The sequence below is a fragment of the Aquila chrysaetos genome, chromosome 15 (genome assembly GCF_900496995.4).
Source record: "Aquila chrysaetos chrysaetos chromosome 15, bAquChr1.4, whole genome shotgun sequence".
NCBI classification, from domain to species: domain Eukaryota; kingdom Metazoa; phylum Chordata; class Aves; order Accipitriformes; family Accipitridae; genus Aquila; species Aquila chrysaetos.
In genome coordinates this window covers 27,714,453-27,733,723 of record NC_044018.1, presented here as the reverse complement: position 1 = coordinate 27,733,723, position 19,271 = coordinate 27,714,453, and the positions used below count along the sequence as shown (strand labels likewise).

The 19,271-nt window shown below is 45.3% G+C and overlaps 1 protein-coding gene across 5 annotated transcripts in view; it reads right to left on the bottom strand.

Moving 5' to 3' along the window:
- Window positions 1-14,786: 14,786 nt before the first annotated feature.
- The window catches only part of BEND6 (BEN domain containing 6), a 30,761-nt gene continuing 26,276 nt past the window's right edge, over window positions 14,787-19,271 (bottom strand). For 4 of the 5 annotated variants that reach the window (XM_030037521.2, XM_030037519.2, XM_030037517.2 and 1 more), the window contains one exon: window positions 14,787-16,813. In XM_030037521.2, the coding sequence (XP_029893381.1) occupies window positions 16,549-16,813 (265 nt within the window). In that variant the 3' untranslated portion in view covers window positions 14,787-16,548. The remainder of the gene's footprint in view (window positions 16,814-19,271) is intronic. The other variant, XM_030037522.2, reaches the window with a different exon arrangement.

Below are 19,271 nucleotides of genomic sequence, written 5' to 3'. Positions count from 1 at the left end.
TGCAAATGTTACAGCTAAATGTTGATCTTAAGGTCATTTTCTGTTTGTAGCGTGGCTTATGTTTTGCACTCTAGATACCGGGCAGCAGCTAAGCCTGGGCCTCTTGACATTTCTCATTTGAAATTGGTTACGTGACTGCCGCCATTACTTCTGACAGTAAACGATGTTACATTTGATAACAGATAACTGCAATTGTTCGCTTGCTTCAGGAAGTCTTCAAGTAGTGAAGTACTTACTTTCAGTAAGAACTAGCCCCAGTAAGATTCCCCATTTATTAAAATAGCTCAGGACTACACACAGTGGTTTAAATTAAATTAGTTATCAAATAAAATACTTTAGCCATTGCTTCAGTAACAAGAGTGCTTGACACTCTTTTGTCAACCAGAGCTTTCTCCTCTCTTACAGAGGGGAGCGATGGCCATCACACAGAGTGACTCCTGTGAGTAGAGACAGACTTCTCTGAAAGACAAGATGGCTTGCAGAAAAGTGCGATACGAGCGGGGTTACCTTGCGTGCTACTTACTTGCTGCTTTTTGTCTTTGCTCTTAACACTTCTTACCAGGTGATTACACACAGAGCATTGCGGTGTAAGTGACAATCAGTGCAAACGCCTAATTGGACTAGTAATCAGATGCAAGACTGTGGATGGAAGGGAAGTTGGCCAGAGTTAGTGAAATGAGAGAAGTGCTTTCTTGCACATGAGCAAAAGGAAGCCGCCCTTTTCCAAAGCTGTGTGTGGCGGGGTGAAGGAGAATGGCAGCGCTAAGGGCTGCCTCTACTCTGTGTGCGTGGGTTATAGACGAGAGCCGGTTCTTCTGGGCGCTCCTGTGCAGAGGACTTGCTTTCTAAAAAGCCCTTCTTCAGCCACAAGGCTAGAACCTCCTTTAGCATCTGATTTCCTTGCAGGCGTTAGTGAGAGAATGGCTTTGCCACAAAGGGTGCTGCTTCCTCCGTGGAAGATTTGCATGGCCTGGCAGAAAGCAGGCAGTGTCGGAGCGGGCCGCTACAACCTGGACAATATGTGCTTCCTCAGCCCGAGGACTGGACCCCCTACTCACCAGCTGGTCCAGCTTGAAGTTTGCTGGTGAATGCACACGCACACCCCAAGCGCACCAGGTTTGGGGAAGATACAGACGCTCACAGAGCCTCTCACACACCTCACTCGTGCTGGTCCCCCCCAGTAGGTGGTTTGCAGGACACGCGCGGTTCCCGCCCCAGTGCCTGGTGGCCGAGACCCCCACTCGCTGCGGTGGCTGCACTGGGGCCCTCTCCCCCCTCCCCCCCCCACTCCACTGGCTGCACTGGGACCCACTCCAGTGGCTGGCACCGCAAGCCAGGGGTGCCTGCACCCCCTGCTTGACTCCAGTAGCTGGCGCATAGTCCTTTCAGTTCACATACACGCAGGAGAAGGAGTGAGAGTACACAGAGAGATAGTTAAGGAAAGATTTAATAAGAAGGTATGAGAGGACGGACAGGCGTCATCTGTGTCCTGGTACCAGTCAGTTGTCTCTGGAGACTCTGGCGTCATCAGGTGGTCATCTGAAACTTCTTCAACAAGATTGGAGGGGACAAATCCCCTTGTGCCGCCGGTCAGCTCTCCCACATCGCAACCGTCTTCATCCATGTCTCCAGAGATGTAAACATATTGTCCAGCGACTAGAGGGAGCTCTAGTGCAGGGCGCTCATTGAGACCGTCGAAAGGCTCCTAGCTGTGCTGAGCTATGAATGCTCGAAGCACTGCCGGTTGTTTTCTCATAGCCTCCAGGAGGATGGATTCCTTGTTTACTCCCAGGGTAGCCTGGCGCGGCCTGGCAACGATACGGTTGGATCTTTCTCTTTTCTTTCTCTTTTTGCCTTTCTTTGTCGGGTGTTTTCATTTGTCATCTCCCTAAGCTGCACCTGTAACTCCTCACAAGCTTGGCAGTGGCTGCTCACATAATAGGAGCCTTCTTCATCTGCAGCCGCTTGGGCCTGAAGCTCCTCAGCCGCCTTCTGTGAGAAGTCACCTGCTCATCCTGTGCCAGGGAAGCTCTGGCAGGCTCTCCCATTTCTCCAGCCCTCTGCTGAGGAGACGATGTCATGCGCAGTTCCTCGGTGGAGCTTTGGATGGGCAGTGGCACTTGAGTATTGAGCAGGCAATGGCTGGTCTCCAGCCGCCTGGCTCGCTCTTGCAGCTGCTTGGCAATGAGACACAGCTTAGCAGTCTTCTGCTTGATCCTCTCCTGCTCCTCCCGCACTTCAGGAGAGCTTGCCTTCCTCAGAAGACAGTTCTCCTCTTGAAGGACACTGCATCGCCTCTCGAGGTCCTTCAGGGCTCTCTGGAGGCGGGCGTTCTGCTCCTGCAGCCTGCTGTGACTGCTTCCAGGCAGCCAGTCCTCCTGCTGCCCTACAGTCTGAACACCCACCTCTGCCACAGACCGCCTGCTGCGGGTCGTTCCTTGCGGCGGGGAGTCCGAGCAGTGCGGCGTCAAGTCTTGCCCCACAGCCTCAGGCAAAGACTCCATGCTGTTGCCTTCCTCCTGGAGGCGAGTGTCGTTTAAGCTCCGGTGGGTTTTCCGCTGCCCTTCTCCATCACGGGAAGAAGATGCGATGAGGCTCTCCAAAGAGCAGGGCCCGATGGCCCCGGTGCCCAGGAGGGTCTGCAGGCGGTGCCAGGCCGTGGCCTTGGCCCTGGCCTCATTGCAGGAAGCCCGCTGCTCGCCATCGAACCGCTCCAAGACGTACTTTAGGAAGAGTCTTCTCTGCAGCAGCAGTTCTTCTTGGAGGCGGAGGATGTGAGCAGCCTCCTCGCTATTGGTCTCCCAGCGCAGCTTGCTGAGGACGTCCTGCAGCTTAATGCGGGCCTCGCTGCTGCTCGAGGCGCCTCTCACCAACTCCTTGGCCAGCTGCTGCTGCAGGTCCCGTGCCTGACGGATGGCGTCGTCGCGCTGCTGCTGCAGCACCCCCTGCACCTCGTGCAGCTCAGCCTCCTTCGAGCGCAGCAGCTGGCGGATCTCCACCTCCCGCTGCCGCTGGTTCAGCTCCCGCAGCCGCTGGAGCTCCCGTGCCTGCCGCTGCTCCCATTTGGAGTGTAGCCGTTCGGCCAGGAGCTGCCGATCCCGCTCTGCGGCCTCCTTCAGCTTGCGAGTTTCGGCGGCAAAGCGGCGGCACAGCTCTTGGGAGCGGAGTCGCTCAGCCTCCAGCTCAGCCTGCAGCCTCTCCAGCTGCCGCCTGTGCTCATCCTTCTGCGCCGGGCCCTGGCTTGACTCCAGTAGCTGGCACTCAGTCCACCCTGCAAGCCACCCCAGTAGCTGGTTCATAGTACTTTCAGTTCACATACACACAGGAGAAAGACTCAGAGTACACAGGGACCTGCTTCTGCCCTACCACTTAGAGCAGTCATCGGTGACATCACAAGCACCTGCATAAGCCGTCTGTATACTCATGGCCTATCAGCTACTCAATTGTCAATGACAACAGAAGCAGCTGCAGAAGCCAGGTGCCTTCTCAAGCTCTGTCAACTCCTCAGGCACCTCTGACATCAAAAGGAGCTGCGCAGGGAATGTCTCTACTCCAGCCCTATCGCGTATTCAAGCACACGTGAGATCATCAGAATGTGCACAAGCCAGCTGCATGCTCCTGCTGTACCAGTTACACTGCCACCAGTGCCATCACAAGGAGATGCACACACCAGGGGCCACCTCTGATCCTGTACCCTACTTGGCATCATGTGACATCACAAGTACTTGAATAAGCCAGCTGTTCATTTACACCCAAACGGCTATGGAGTCACCGGTCATATCACACTCACCTCAACAAGCCACGTGCAAGTTCCTGCCTAGTCACCTACTTAGCCGCCTATGACATCACAAGCAGCTGCCCAAACCAGGGGCCTGCTCCTGCTCTGATACACACTCAGTCACCAGTGACATCCCAAAGCAGCTGCCCAAGCCGGGGGATCGCTCCTGACCCATCACCTACTTGGGGTGAAGAGACATCACAAGCACCTGCACGAGCAAAGGGCCTGCTCCTCCGCTAAAACCTTCTCAGGCACTTATGACATCAAATGCACCTTCACAGCTGCATCCTCATGCATTATCACATCTGCATGTAAATAGGACTGCACAAGCACCTCCACAAGCCATGTGTCCTTCCATTCCCCATCGCATCTTCAGACAGCAGTTATCTCAAAAGCATCTTCGCAAGGCATGGGCCTGCTTCTGCCCTATCACTTAAGCAGTCATCAGTGACATCACAAGCACCTCCATAAGCCAGCTGCATACTCATGACCTATCAGCTACTCAATCGTCAGTGACAACAGAAGCAGCTGCAGAAGCCAGGTGCCTTCTCCAGCTCTGTCAACTCCTCAGGCACCTCTGACATCACAATGAGCTGCACAGGGAAATGTCTCTGCTCCAGCCCTATCACCTACTCAAGCACATGTGACATCATCAGAACCTGCACAAGCCAGCTGCACACTCTTGCCCTAAGAGCTACAGAGCCACCATTGACATCACAAGCACCTCAACAAGCAAGGTGTTCATTCATGCCAAAACAGCTGCTTAGCCACTGGTGACATCAGAAGCAGCTGGACAAGCCAGGTCCTGCTCCTGCCCTATCACTACTCAGCCACCTGTGACATCACAAGCAGCTGCAGAGACCAGGAGCTTGCTCCTGCCTTATCAACTCCTCAGGCACTTGTGCTGCATTTAAAGGGTGTCCTAGTTTCAGCTGGGATAGAGTTAATTGTCTTCCTAGTAGCTGGTACAGTGCTATGTTTTGAGTTCAGTTTAAGAATGTTGATAACACTGATGTTTTCAGTTGTTGCTAAGTAGTGTTTAGTCTAAAGTCAAGGATTTTTCAGCTTCTCATGCCCAGCCAGCGAGAAAGCTGGAGGGGCACAAGAAGTTGGCACAGGACACAGCCAGGGCAGCTGACCCAAAGTGGCCAACAGGGTATTCCATACCACGTGATGTCCCATTTAGTATAGGAAGTGGGAAGTGGGGGCAGGGAATTGCCGCTCTGGGGACTAGCTGGGTGTCGATTGGTGGGTGGTGAGCAATTGCACTGCGCATCATTCGTACATTCCAATCCTTTCATTATTGCTGTTGTCAATTTATTAGTGTTATCATTATTATTATTAGTTTCTTCTTTTCTGTTCTATTAAACCGTTCTTATCTCAACCTGTGGGTTTTGCTTCTTTTTTTCCCAATTTTCTCCCCCATCCCACTGCGTGGCGGGGGAGTGAGTGAGCGGCTGCGTGGTGCTTAGTTGCTGGCTGGGGTTAAACCATGACAAAAGGTAAAGAAGTTTGGCAGAAACTAAACCCCCTTGTGTTCCAGCTTATCCTCAGATGTCACAGGGGCTGGGGGTGGCTAGGTTTAGTTTCTGCGTGATGTTCCATTCAATGCTATAAATCCGGTCACGTTCAATATGCTGAACTATCACGATGATGGATGCACTTAATAGCTTACTGCACTCTTGGCTTAGCCGCATTCAAGGTATGAGAATTACCAGACTTAGGGAGTTTGGTTGCATTAACGAACTATCACAACTAGATTAATGAGCAGCACAGTTTATTAAAGCAACAGTACAGGTTCTTTTGGATTGCTGGTGATAAATACACTGTCTGCAAATCATGTGCAAATAATAATACAGTCGACTACAAGCACACTAAATTATGGAAAAACTCTATAGAGATTTCTAAGTTTCCTGGGGAAGCAGTTGGTATAACCGAGGTTTCAAATCTTACCCAATAGGCGTCCCTGTAGTGGGGAAGAGAGGTTCAGCCCATCGACTGATCTCAGAAGTCAGCTATGTCCTCCCAACTTGTCTATGATGATATCTTCCCTAACATTCCTCATCTCTTAAGCCCTTTTATGTTTTTCTTATTTTTTAGGTGGAGCTTGAGTGACTTTAGTCATACGTACCTTTACTTTGATTGGTATAAAGTTCTCTCGCTTTACTTTTAAAGGTACATGCCAGAAAAAAATTAAGAACGCATGCTCAATGAGGGGTGGTTGTACCTTGGAGGCAGGTAGCTTTTGGGATGGAGGTGTGTTTTAGTATTATAATGAGCAAAGTTCACCCAGAAAATATGATTTAGCGTGTCACTACTCCAAAACTGGGCACTGAAGATATAAATCAGAATTAAGGCCATAGCATTGACAGAACCCCATTGTTTCACCTCCTTGCTTGACCCCCAAGTGATGGGTCAGGAGCAATCCCCTTGCTTGGGCAGCTGCTTTGGGATGTCACTGGTGGCTGAGTCCATGTCAGAGCAGGAGCAGGCCTCTGTCTTGACTAATAGTACCAACATTTTCTCTCACTGTATTCAGAGCCCTGCTTAAAATTGCAAACATCTAGCAACTGCTCCCAGACCAAAAGCGCCAGCACTGAAAGGTGTTGCGGGCCCTCACCTTTCCTTGGCAGCCCTTTCACAGCCCCACCAAGACTGCTTCTCCATGCTTGCCTAGCGACCTAAACATCGTGTTACTCTTTTTGATTCTCTGCACAGCCTCTTTCCAAAATTGAAAACATCCAGGAGCTGCTCCCACATTGATGGTGCCAGGAGTGAAAGCATTTATTGCCCCTCACGAAATTAGGAAAGCTGAAGCCCAAATGGAATTGCACCTGGCCAGGGATATCAAAGACAGCAAGAAGGGTTTCTGTAAAGTAGAAGGCAAAAGGCAGACTCGGGAATATGTGCATCCATTGCTCAGGGAGGTGGGGGTGGGCATGGGGGGTTGGTTACTCAGGACATGGGAAAAGCTGAGGTATTGAATGGCTTCTTTGCCTCAATCTTTACTAGCAAGACTGGTCTTCAGGAATCCCAGGTCCCAGAGACAGGGCTGGGAAGTCTGGAGCAAGGAAGACTTGCCCTTGTTGTAAAAGGATCAGCTCAGAGAATACTTAGGCAAACTAGACATACATAAGTTCATGGGCCCTGGTGGGATGTAGCCACGAGTGCTGAGGGAACTGGCTGATGTCATGAAGACACTCTCTATAAACTTTGATCAGTCATGGCAAGTGCAAGAAGTGACTGGGAAGGTCACCCTCATCTTCCAGAAGAGCAAGAAGGAGGACACAGGGAACTACAGGCCTCCATGGAGCTGACGGAGCAGCTAATTCTGGAAACAAAGGGGAAGTCATGCTTGACCAACTTGATAAACTTCTACAGCACAATGACTGGTCTGGTAGATATGGGGAGAGCCATGGCTATTGTCTACCTGGACTTCAGTAAGGCCTTTGACACTGTCTCCCATAAGATCCTCCTCCTAGATAAGCTGTTGATGTACAGAGAGATGAGCAGACGGCAGGGTGGATTGAAAACTGGCTGAACAGCCAGGCCCAGAGGGTCGTGATCAGCAGCACAACATCTAGCTGCAGGCTAGTAACTGGCAGTGTGCCCCAGGGGTCAATACTGGGTCCAGTCTTTAACATTTTCATTAATGATTTGGATGGTGGGGAAGAGTGTACCCTCAGCAAGTTCGCAGAGGACGCCACACTGGAAGGAGTGGCTGATACGCCAGTTGATCAGGCTGCTATCCAGAGGGATCTCTGGGTGACAGTAACCTCATGAAGTTACAGCAAGGACAAGTGAGATGTCCTGCACCTGGGGACAAACAACCTTATGCAACAATATATATGCTGGGGACCACCTGGCTGGAAGCAGCTCAGCCAAATAGGCCCTGAGGGTGTACTGGTGGACACCAAGTTGACAATGAGCCAGCAATGTGCACTTCCTGCAAAAAAAAAAAGGCGAATGACTTCCTCGGCTGCATTAGGCAGTATGGCTGGCAAGGTGAGGGAGGTGGTCCTTCCCCTCTACTCAGCCCTGGTGAGGCCACACCTCATGGCTGGAAGTGCTGTGTCCAGTTCTGGGCTCCACAATAAAAGAGAGGCATGGACATATTTTGTCCAACAAAGGGCTGCAAAGTTGATGAAGGGACTGGAACACCTCAACATACGAGGAAAGGCTGAGACAATTTAGCCTGGAGAAGACAGGGCTCAGGGTGGATCTTATTAATGTCTACAAATAGCTGAAGGGAGAAAGCAAAGAAAATGGAGCCTCTTTTCAGTGGTGTGCAGTGACAGGAAAAGAGGCAATGGGCACAAACTGAAATACAGGAGGTACCCTTTGAACATCAGGAAACACTTTTCACTGTGATGATGACTAAGCACTGGAACAAGTTACACAGGGAAGTGGTGGGTTCTCCAAACTTAGACATATTAAAAAGCTGTCTGTAGACGGTCTTGGGAAACCAATTCGAGGTGACCCTCCTTGAGCATGGAGGTTGGACCAGACCATCTCCAGAGGTCCATTCCAACCTCATCAATCTGTGATTCTGAGGAAAAGAAACAGGAACAGGGGGAGGAGGAAGAATCGGAGGAAAACAAAAAGGGTGATAAAATTAAACAGCAGAAGGTAAAGGATGAGAAAAAAGTTGTGGCAGAAAAAGAGGAGACAGATGAGTAGAGACAGGAGGAAAAGAGAAAAAAGCCCAAAAGAAACAGGAAGGGGAAAGAAAAAAAGGAGGAGGAAAACTACAAAAAAGAGAAACAGGAGGAACAGAAGGAAGAACTGGAGGAATAGGAAGAAGAGGAAAAGGAAAAAGAAGAAGATTCAGAAGAAAAAACCCAGAAGGTGAAAGAGGAGGAAGAGGAGAAGGAGCAGGAGGTCTTCAACTTCCCCATGCAGCCTAATCCCAGGCACAAGAGCACTGGCGATCTGTGCTTTCCTAGAGACGCAACATCTCATGGCGCTCCTTCTCGGCAGAGCCTCCCTCCGACAAGGCAAAACTCCGTCTCCACCCACAAGGAAGGGGCCAGGCCTGAAAGCTCTTGCGGGTCTTCACCTTCCCTGTGCAGCCTAATCACACGCACAAGAGCACTGGGATCTGTGCTTTCCCAGAGGCAGAACATCTCATGGAGGTCGTTCTTGGCAAAGCATGTTCCCGAAAAGGCAAACGTCCGGCTCCTTCTCTCACAGGGAACTGGCCAGACCTGAAAGCTCTTGCTGGTCTTCTACCCTTCCCTGTGCAGCCTATTCGCAGGCACAACAGCACTGGCGATCTGTGCTTTCCCACACACGCAACATCTCATGGCGCTTGTTCATGGCAAAGTGTGTTTCCGCAAAGGCAAACATCTGGCTCCTTCTCCTACAAGGAAGGGGCCATGCCTGAAAGCTCTTCCTGTTCTTCACCTTCGCCGTGCAGCCTATTCACAGCACGGCGGCACTGGCAATCTGTGCTTTCCCAGAGACGCAGCATCTCATGGCGCTCCTTCTCGGCAGAGGCTCTTTGTCACCTTCTTTGTGGAAGAAAGAGCTAGACATTTTGAATTTGGAAATAGGCTGCACAAAGAATGAGAGAGTGATGAGCTGTTTAGGTGGTGTGTCACACGTATATCCTCAGGTCTGTTTGGCCTATGCATAGTCTGCAAAGGGAAGGCGAAGGCCAGCAACAGCTTTCAGTCCTGTCACCTTCTGAGTGGGTGAAGTAGCTAAACTTTTTCAATTTGGAAATAGGCTGTGCAGAGAATGTGAGAAAGTAATGAGATATTTAGATGGTGTGGAAGCGCAGATCCCCCCACCTGTTGGTCTGTGAATGGGCTTTAAACTGAAGGTGAAGCCCACTAACAACTTTCAGTGTTGGCACCTTCCTTGTGGAAAAAGTAGGTAGACATTTTCATATTTGAAATATGCTGTGCCAAGAATGCGAGAGATTGATGAGCTATTTATGTGGTATGATGTCATGGTTTATCCCCAGCCAGCAACTAAGCACCACGCAGCCGCTCACTCCCCCCACCCAGTGGGATGGGGGAGAAAATCGGGAAAAGAAGTAAAACTTGTGCGTTGAGATAAGAATGCTTTAATAGAACAGAAAAGAAGAAACTAGTAATGAGAATGATAACACTAATAAAATGACAACAGTAATAATAAAAGGATAGGAATGTACAAATGATGCACAGTGCAATTGCTCATCACCCACCAATCAACACCCAGTTAGTCCCCGAGCGGCGATTCCCCCCGCTCCCACTCCCCCCAGTTTCTATACTAGATGTGATGTGATGTCCCATGGTATGGAATACCCTGTTGGCCACTTTGGGTCAGCTGCCCTGGCTCTGTCCTGTGCCAACTTCTTGTGCCCCTCCAGCTTTCTCGCTGGCTGGGCATGAGAAGCTGAAAAATCCTTGATTTTAGTCTAAACACTACTTAGCAGCAACTGAAAACATCAGTGTTATCAACATTCTTCGCATACTGAACTCAAAACATAGCACCGTACCAGCTACTAGGAAGACAATTAACTCTATCCCAGCTGAAACTAGGACATATGGCAAGCGCAGATTCTGAGGTCTGTTGGGCCTGTGAATGAGCTGCAAAGGGAAGGTGCAGGCCAGCAACAGCTTTCAGTCTTGGCACCTTCCTTGTGGGAGAACTAGCTAGATGTTTTCAGTGCTGGAAATAGGCTATGCAGAGAATGACAATAATGAGATGTTTAGGTGCTGAGGCAAGCACAGTTTGCCAGTGGTGTTGGGCCTGCGATTAGGCTGCCAAGGGAAGGTGAGGGTTAGTAACAGGTTTCAGTCCTTGCACATTCTGATAGCATATTTCCATACATTGTGTATGGTATGTCTAAATATTTTGATGGTTTTAATATTTTGTACCAGCCGTGGAAACTGGTTTGCTGCTAGGTGACTGTAAAAGTGAGATTTGGTAAATAATTATTAGAAATCTTATACTAACACTATGATTGAAACAATAGACAAAAGTATAGCCAAGCAATTAACTAGTAGAGGTAATTACTCATAAGTTTTGCAGTTCTTTGCTCTTATGACTAGATGTTCCTGTACGCTAGATGAGAACAATGTTGAAACTGACCACATGTGATTGAAACTGCATTAAGCTTCAAGATCAAAGAACAAGGACAAGAACAAAGACTTCAAGGACAGCCAGCAAGGACTTCAAATGGGTCAGTGGTCACAAAAGCAGCCCTTCGACTCAAATGGATCCTTCATTGTGCATGATCGGATGTAGGTAGTACTAAGATAATCAGTTGCAATTATTTTTATGTATATGTATACTAATCTGATTAATATGCAATTAGTTAGTCTATATAACCTGTTAGTGCTAAAGCTGTGGTATGCATGCTAGGTGGAACTATCCCCTGTGCATCCAGAGCTGCAATAAAGAATGCCTGCTTTCTAAAACTCCAAAACAAGTCTTAGAGAATTTCTTTGACCAGTTTTTCGGTATCAATAGGAATAGGTTAGGGTTGCCTCTTCCTTCTCTTTCTACTGCTTTGTCTCCTCATGCTTCTCTTCCTCTAGTTGCCTCCTGTTGCCTATTTTTGCTTCTTCATATGTGCACTTTCTTAACTTCTCCTCCTGTTGCCTCTTCATGCCTTCTGCTTCCATTGCCTCCTGTTGCATCATCCTTCTACTATCTCCTGTTCCCTCCTTGTTGTGTTCTCCTAGTCTCTTCCTCTTATTGCCTCCTGTTCCCTCCTCCTTCTCGTCCTCTTCCTCCTTTGCCTTCTCCATTGCCTCCTGTTGGTCCCTCCTCCTCTCTCCTGTTTTTAGCTAAGTTGCTACTTGTAGCCTCCTCCTCCTCCTGTTTCCACCTTTTGCCTCATCCTCCTGCTACTCCTGTTGCCTCCTTTTACTTCCTGTTGCTGCATTCTCCTGTTGCCTCCTCTTCCTTCTCCTTCTGTTGCCTGCTCAGATATTCTACTGTTGTGTCCTCCTCCTTTCTCTCTCTTGTTGCCTTGTCCTTCTCATTCTCCTGTTGCCTTCTCCTCCTCTTCTTCTCTCCTCTTGCACATGTTGCCTCCTTGTCATCTCTTTCCTTCTCTTCTGCTTTCTCCTCTAGTTACCTCCTCTGCCTCCTCTTCCTAATCATCCTGTGGCCTCCTCTTTCTGCCTTCTTATTCTCCTCTTCCTCCTCATCCGAATCCTCTTTTTCTGACTCTTCCTCCTACTCCTTTGCCTCTGGTTGTCTCGTCCTCCTGTTTCCTCCTGTTGCCTCTTCTTATTCTTCCACCTGTGGCCTCGTATTTTCCTTTCTTCTTCCTTCCCATGTTTCCTCCTGTTGCTTCCTGTTGCCTTCTCCTCCTTCTCCTGTTGCCTCCTTTTCCCCCCTCCCATTCCTCTTGCCTTGTTCCTTCCTTTGCCCCCTTTTTTGCTTCCTGTTGCCTCCTCCTCCTCTTTCCTCTTGTTGCCTCCTACTCTTCCTCTTCTTCCTCCTCCTATTCCAATCCCCCTTCCTCTGTCTCCTCCCTCTATGCTTCCTCCTCTTCCTCTTGTCTGCTGTTGCCTCCTCCTCCTGTTGCCTTCTTCTGCCTCCTCCACCTACACCTCAAGTTGCATTCTGTTGTCTCCTCCACCTCACAATCGTGTTGCCTCATTACCCCTTGTTGCCTCTTCCTCCTTGGCTTCTTTTTCTGCTTCTTCCTCCTCTGCTTTTTCCTCCTACTCCTGTTGGTGTCTTTCATTGCCTTCTCCTGTTGCCTCCTCCTCCAGTTGCCCCCTATTTTCTCCTCCTCCTCTTCCTCCTGTTAAATGTTCTTTTTATGCCTACTTTTATGCCTACTTCACTGTCTTTTAAAAATTATTTCTTCTGTGCCATCACTTTTTAGATTTTCTTTCTACAACTCTATTTTAGTTTACCATTGCTACTTTTAAATTTATTTCCTTAATCACCGTTGCTTTTAAGATTTTTCTGTTTACATGTATTCCATTCACTGTCTTCATATCACTCTTTATTTTTAATAATTTATCTTTCCTTAATGTCCTTGCTTTTTAAATTTTCTTTCTACGTCTGTTTTAGTTTGCTGTCCCTATTTCATAATTTTTTCCTTAATTTCCCTTATCTCCCTCACTTTTAAAATGTTCTTTCTATGTCTACTTTTATTCCCTTTGCGGTCTTTTTTAAGTTATTTCTTCTCTTTCTTCTGTGCCATCACTTTTTAGATTTACTTTATAGTAAAATACTTTATAGTATTTTAGTTTGACATCACTATTTTATTTTTTCCTTATTTCCTTAATCACTGTTGCTTTTAAAATTTTCTGTCTACTTTTATCCCATTCGCTGTCTCTCTCTCACTGTCTTTATTTTTTAATTATTTGTCTTTCCTTAGTGGTCTTGCTTTTTAGATACTTTTTCTATGTCCCCATTTTAGTTTGCTGTCACTATTTTTTATTTTTGCCCTTTATTTCCTTAATCTCCATGGTTTATTAAGTTCTTTCTATGCCTACTTTTCTTCCCTTTGCTGGCTTTTTAAAATTATTTCTTCTATTGCCTCTGTGCCATCACTTTTTAGATTTTCTTTCTACATCTCCATTTCATTGCTACTTTTTTCTTATTGCTTAATCCCCATTTCTTTTAAATTTTTCTATCTACTTTTATCCTGTTTGCTGTCACTCCTTAAGGTGAGTGAAACATTGCCTTTTTAACCGTTGATTTCCCTCTTGTGTCAACATTGCATATTGCTGCTTACTCTTGATCTAGAAAATGTAGATGTCTGGTGGTTTGGTTTTTCTGACTCCTATCTATGTACCATAGTAAGAGGGGACATGAAGTTGACATGCATTAAAAACCCCAATTTATTCAATAGTATACTTTTTCAGTAAGTTTTTTATCCCATTCTTTGCATATCTCAATATTCTTCCCTCCTGAGAAAGCAAGTGGTCTTACTGAGCAGTTCATAATAAACAATGACCAAATTTTTTTCCATGGTAATCTTCAAATTCAATCTAAAGTGCAGTAATAGAAACAAATAGTTGAAATTATTAGTTTTAGTATTGCCTACCTTTTCAGTACTAAATCTCCAGTTACTAAATGCTGTACAGTCATATAGCTGTTAGGTTTTTTCTGCAGTAGCTGTTAGCCTTCTCCAATTCTGAGTAATGCAAATAATGTGTTGTCTGTCACTCGTATCAGAAGAATTTTACACTTTGTGACACTAAACATTTACACACCACCAATTAATCTTGATTTTAGTGCAAATTTTGGGAGAAGCAGCATTAGGCTGTTCTGCTCTCCTCTCCCTTTCTGTTACTTCTGAAGTTTCTAATCTGTGATTATCTAGCCTTCAATTTTGTGTTCTCAGAGTTTGTCAGGGTCATTTTGGAAAACCAGTCATATTTTCTTCCTTTTTGGTATGGCTTTTCTGATAACTGTGTAGTTGTGTAAAAGCTATTTATCTTCTTTTATCCAGTGGGATAACATCAGTCCTGTACTTTAGGAGAGAGGAAGGAACTGGCTCTTTGCAGCTTTCTCCCTCTTTACCCTTTAGTAAAACATTAAAATGTGTTCTTCTCTATTTTGTTCTTTTTGTCCAGAACACCAATCTCTCTCCTTGGCCCATACCTGGGAGTAGGCCCTTCACCCTACCATGAAAATCTTCCTTTACTCTTTGTGGTGAGCTGCCAGCAACTTACCAAGTCAGCAGAATAGAAAAGCACATAGTACAGCGTGACCTGTAGTGCTGCACTAGCAACAAGAAGAGCAGGTGCTTGTGTTTGGTCCATGTACCTGCCCAAGTGCTTCTATACTTCCCAAACAGCAGAACAGCTGCAGCTGTGCAATATCAGCTGTGACAACTTTAAGGTTAGAGAGCCCCTGTAGGTGGGCCAACCCCTTCCCCAACATGTTTTGCAGAAGTTGGCTTCAAAACAGTTATTAAAGAAAAAAACCCAGGCAAGCGAGAGAAAAAAACCCAGCCTTACATGGTAGATTGTACAACAAAGGCTGGTGTAAGAAAAGGCCCAGAAGACAGTAAGGACAATAAAATAGAACTAAGACGTAGTAATGTTTCATTTTATTTGATAGAAAGTTGCTTCAAAAATATGATTAATTATATACATTCTTATATGCTGTACACACAATTACATATACAAAATGTACACAATAGCAAACACCCTTCTGTTACATTTTACAGATGGTAGTTAAGAACATGAGCTAGAACTTGTATCATATTTCACACCTGCTTTCATCCTGATTTTATCTACAAGGAACTGATAGACTTGAGAGATGGAAAAGGCTAGCAGATCACTTAATTAATATCCCAGCCCACACAAAAGTCTTCTCCACAGTGCATTTTATTAGTGCATTGTTCTAGAACAGTTAGATTTGCAGCACTTCCCTTTAGAGGTATTTGGCCGCTAACCTTATCTTCAGATTTTTTGCCCGGCATTCACCCTAACACTATTTCTAATTTATTTCTGTAACTCAGATCTCCTGAGTTATAGAAATCCTCCTCAAATCAAGCTAGATTTCTTCAACTTTATGTTGGTTTTTTTTTCATCTTGATTCCTTAGTTGCTTGTTTGCCACGTATGAAATAGTTTTAACTGTTAGTACTCTCTGTTCTGGAAGAAGGACACTCAAGCATGAAAGCTATAATCCAAGTGTTCTCTCCTTCCCATGCTACCAGCATCCTGTAAAGCTGGTATCAGCCAGTGAGGAAAAAAAATGTACCTTCCCTCCTCCTCAGGCAGTTACAGGGTGTGTGACTGCCAGGTGCTCCCTGGGACAAGTGGTGTCACATCTCAAGAGGAACTGCCCAGTTACTGGGATTTTTCTGGTCCCATTCCCGTGAGGAATGTCCACCTGTCCACCCTCTCTCTAAGCAAGAGGTAGCATACTAAAATCGAAACACAGGGAGTAGAGGCTGGCAACTCTACCCTTTACTAATCACTTCCAAGAGACTGTCCTCCATTTCCTGACTGGAGGGATCAGGCACCCTTATCCTATGGACATGATGTTCAGGGAAGAAGAGAGAGTGAGAGCTGCCAAACCAGTAGAGTAACAGCAGCAGAAGGCCTATGAAAGAAGCTACGGCCTCCAAAACCAAACAGGCTATCCTGGAGGACTCTTTCCTGAGCTAAGAGAGAACATGGCTTCTTTCATTGCCTTTCCAGCTTCCAGAGGTTAAAAATGAACTGCTTCTTTCCTGCAGACATCTTGAGAGCTGCAGTTTCATTGCCCTAAGAATGTTTTCTTCTTTCCAAGGTAACAGCATCCTTAAATATCTATTTTATTTCTTCTTTTCTGCTCACGTGACCCTGTGCTTGCTAACCCTGTGCTGGCCATAGTCCTCATCTCACTAAGAAATTTTTCTATTCTCTTTTCATACCTCTATATCTTTTTTTTGTATTAATATCCAATAGCTGTCTGATTAGTAAAGCAGTTTTCCATCAGCTGTCAAGGTGAAATCAAGGGGCTTAAGGTTCCTCTTACACATTCTTTTGGTATTACTTTAAATAATGACTTTTTCTAACTAAGGGGAACTCTACTTATATTCTTCAGAAAAAGTTTACATTTTTTGAATTACTGCATAACATGCATATATTTAATAATATCTTAAAGCCAAAGATACTAATATGCCTTTATTTTTTTCTAGGTTGTGGGATTTTCATTTGTTTGAGGAAATGGTTCTCAGGCTTCTATTCTGCTTGCAGTATATATGTCCACTGTTGCTAGGCCCATTTAGATATTATGTCTTTTTTATTTTATACTTCTCCCTAATCTCCGTTGAGAATTTGAACTGGTATGAAATACCTTCTGTCATTCCTTGTCTGAATTCCTGAGATCCTGTCCGCAACCCTGGCTGGGAGAGGCCACTGGTGAGCTGATGAGATGAGACTCCACCTTAGAAGAAGTGGGCTTGTAGCACTCCTGCTGACCTTGTGGGGTGGGAGGTGAGAGAGTCAGACAGCTGTCACTTTGCTGAATTTGTGCATTAGCAGCTAGTGAATCATCATCCTGCTGGTCTTGTGTACTGAGAGGAACAGCTGAAGAGATGATGCCCTGAGAAGTAGCTGTTGAACCACTGTTGAGACAATTTATAACTAAGCTTGAGATACTAACATTAAATGTGCAATTACTACTGTTCTTAGTTTCCAAGCATTAGAGTTTGTTTATTAACTAGTTAACTAGTTTTCTTCACTGACATATTCCCCTTTTCCTTGTTTCACCTCAGCCTTATGAATCTGAGATGGTGACTTGTCTGTCTTGTTGGATTTGACTCCAAATTTTTTCTCTTGAATTGTAACTGTATTCTGGGGAAAAGTGGAAGAGGTGGGCAAGGAAGGAAAAGCAGCAAGGGAGGAGATCAAAACTGCAGTATCACCAGTTTTAAAAGTTAGTGACTTGTGTGTAAGTTGTTACTAAAGGTACTGCACAACAGGTTTTTCTCTTGACCCCTCTCTGTACTTTATTGCTGGAAGGTGAACTGAAGGAGTAACAGTGAGATTATGAGCACTTTTAAATTCTCCTAGTTTTCTTACAGAGAAAACTTGTGTCATCTGAGTTAAAGGAATTACCACCATTATCTTGATTATTTTCAAGGTGCTTAAATGCTTTTACAGTGAGAAAATTCTGAACAGATGTAAAATGAATCCATTATAAATGCATTCTAATAAGCATCCATTCAAGAGAGACTATGCAGGCAATATCTGCATTGGTTTCAATGAATGTTGGACTGCATTTTACATAAGCATTTGTCAATAACAGACATAAAGATATCTTTAAGATAACAAGTTTAAATTTAAAAGTCTATAGGCAGTATTAAAAAACAACCCAGAATTGTTATAGTGCTAGCTCAAGATCCTCCCGTCAAGGCTTCAAGGAATATTGTGTCTGTACATGAGAAGACTCAGGAATTAGCAAAATTTGTGGATTTATCTGATGAAAAAAAAGATTTAAAATATGAAATATTTAAGATTTAATACTTTCAAAGAGACAGAGTTTATGTTTCTATGCTGTTATTTTTACCACTTGTGTCAAGGACAAGGAAAAATACTACAGTGAATCAATGCACACTGTATGTTACAAATACAGAGGACCTTTGTTTTATGAAGCTTTCTCATCTCTAGAAGAAAAGCATTAACATAACAAATTGTATTTTAGCCAGGCTGGTGCATTTGTTTATTGTTACCAGATGGGAAAACCTGTGTATGTGGATTCTTCCAATAGATACTATCTAGGTATTTCTCAAGCAGTAATTCATAGACCACTGGTGGTCCATGGAGTATTACCAGGTGGCTTAGAGAGGAATTTTGGTAGCAAAGCACTGCTACTTTTCAAACAATTGTGTTATAACATAGTCAAACATCTTGGGGTGGTTTTGTTTGTTTGTTTGTTATAAAGTGTCTTACAGTTGCAAATACAGATTTTAAAACATGCACAAGAGAACTGCACTAGGAAGAAGTAAAATATTACTTCAGTATGGAAAGTCTAAGTAAGGACAAATCTATTCTCCCTGTCTCACTGATTTTAATCTCTTATCCTGTTCCTTGTTAATCTTTTATCCTGTTCCTGAGGAGAGGCTGAGCGAGCTGGGACTCTTTAGCCTCAAGAAGGCTCAAGCAGATCTTATCTATGTGTATTAATATCTGATGGGAGGGTGTGAAGAAGATGCAGCCTTGTCTTTGTGGTGCCCGGTGGCAGAACCAGAGGCAATGGGCAGAAACTGAAACACAGGAGGTGCCATCTGAACATCAGGAAACACTTTTTCACTGTGAGAGTGACTGAGCACTGGCACAGGTTGCCCAGAGAGGTGGTGGAGTCTCCATCCTTGGAGATACTCAACCAAACTGTACATGGCTCTGAGCAACCTGGTCTAGGTGACCCTGCTTTGAGCAGCGGGTGCTGGACTAGCCAATCTACAGAGGTCCCTCCCAACGTCAGCTATTCTGTGATACGTGGTATTTGTGGAGTACATATTTGGGTATTTGGGGTATATGTGGAAACAGTACTATGCAAATAGCTGACTTCACCAACAATAGGGATGAGTTTAGCACTTTTAGATTAGTCTTGTTCACAAGGTAAGAATGGCCATAATGAGCAAGATGTTATTTAATAACTCCTCTGCCCCAATAATTTAGACTCTTCTGGCGGTAAAAGATTGCTAATTTAGCTCTCCTACAGTACTTTTATCAGTAGGTACAAAAGAGGTGTGATTTTCCTTATCTTTACTTGTGGGTTAATTGAGGCACAACAGGTGACATGAAAATGGAATTGACTGGTCTCAGGAGAGCCTACAGAGAATAATAAGAAAAGTAAATAATGGCAAAACTAAAATAGTCATATTGATCAAAGTAACTCCATGTGTTTACTTCTGTGTTCTCTTCCTGTAATTTAATAGCCTGGTGCTGCTTTGTCTAGAATGAACAACTTTTTTTGTGCTGTAATGTTAAGCTGGGCTGCTTCTCTACTACGTACCTTTTGTACAAGGTTACGAAAATACTTATCTACTTGGCAATGCATATATGAACATGTATCTTCAT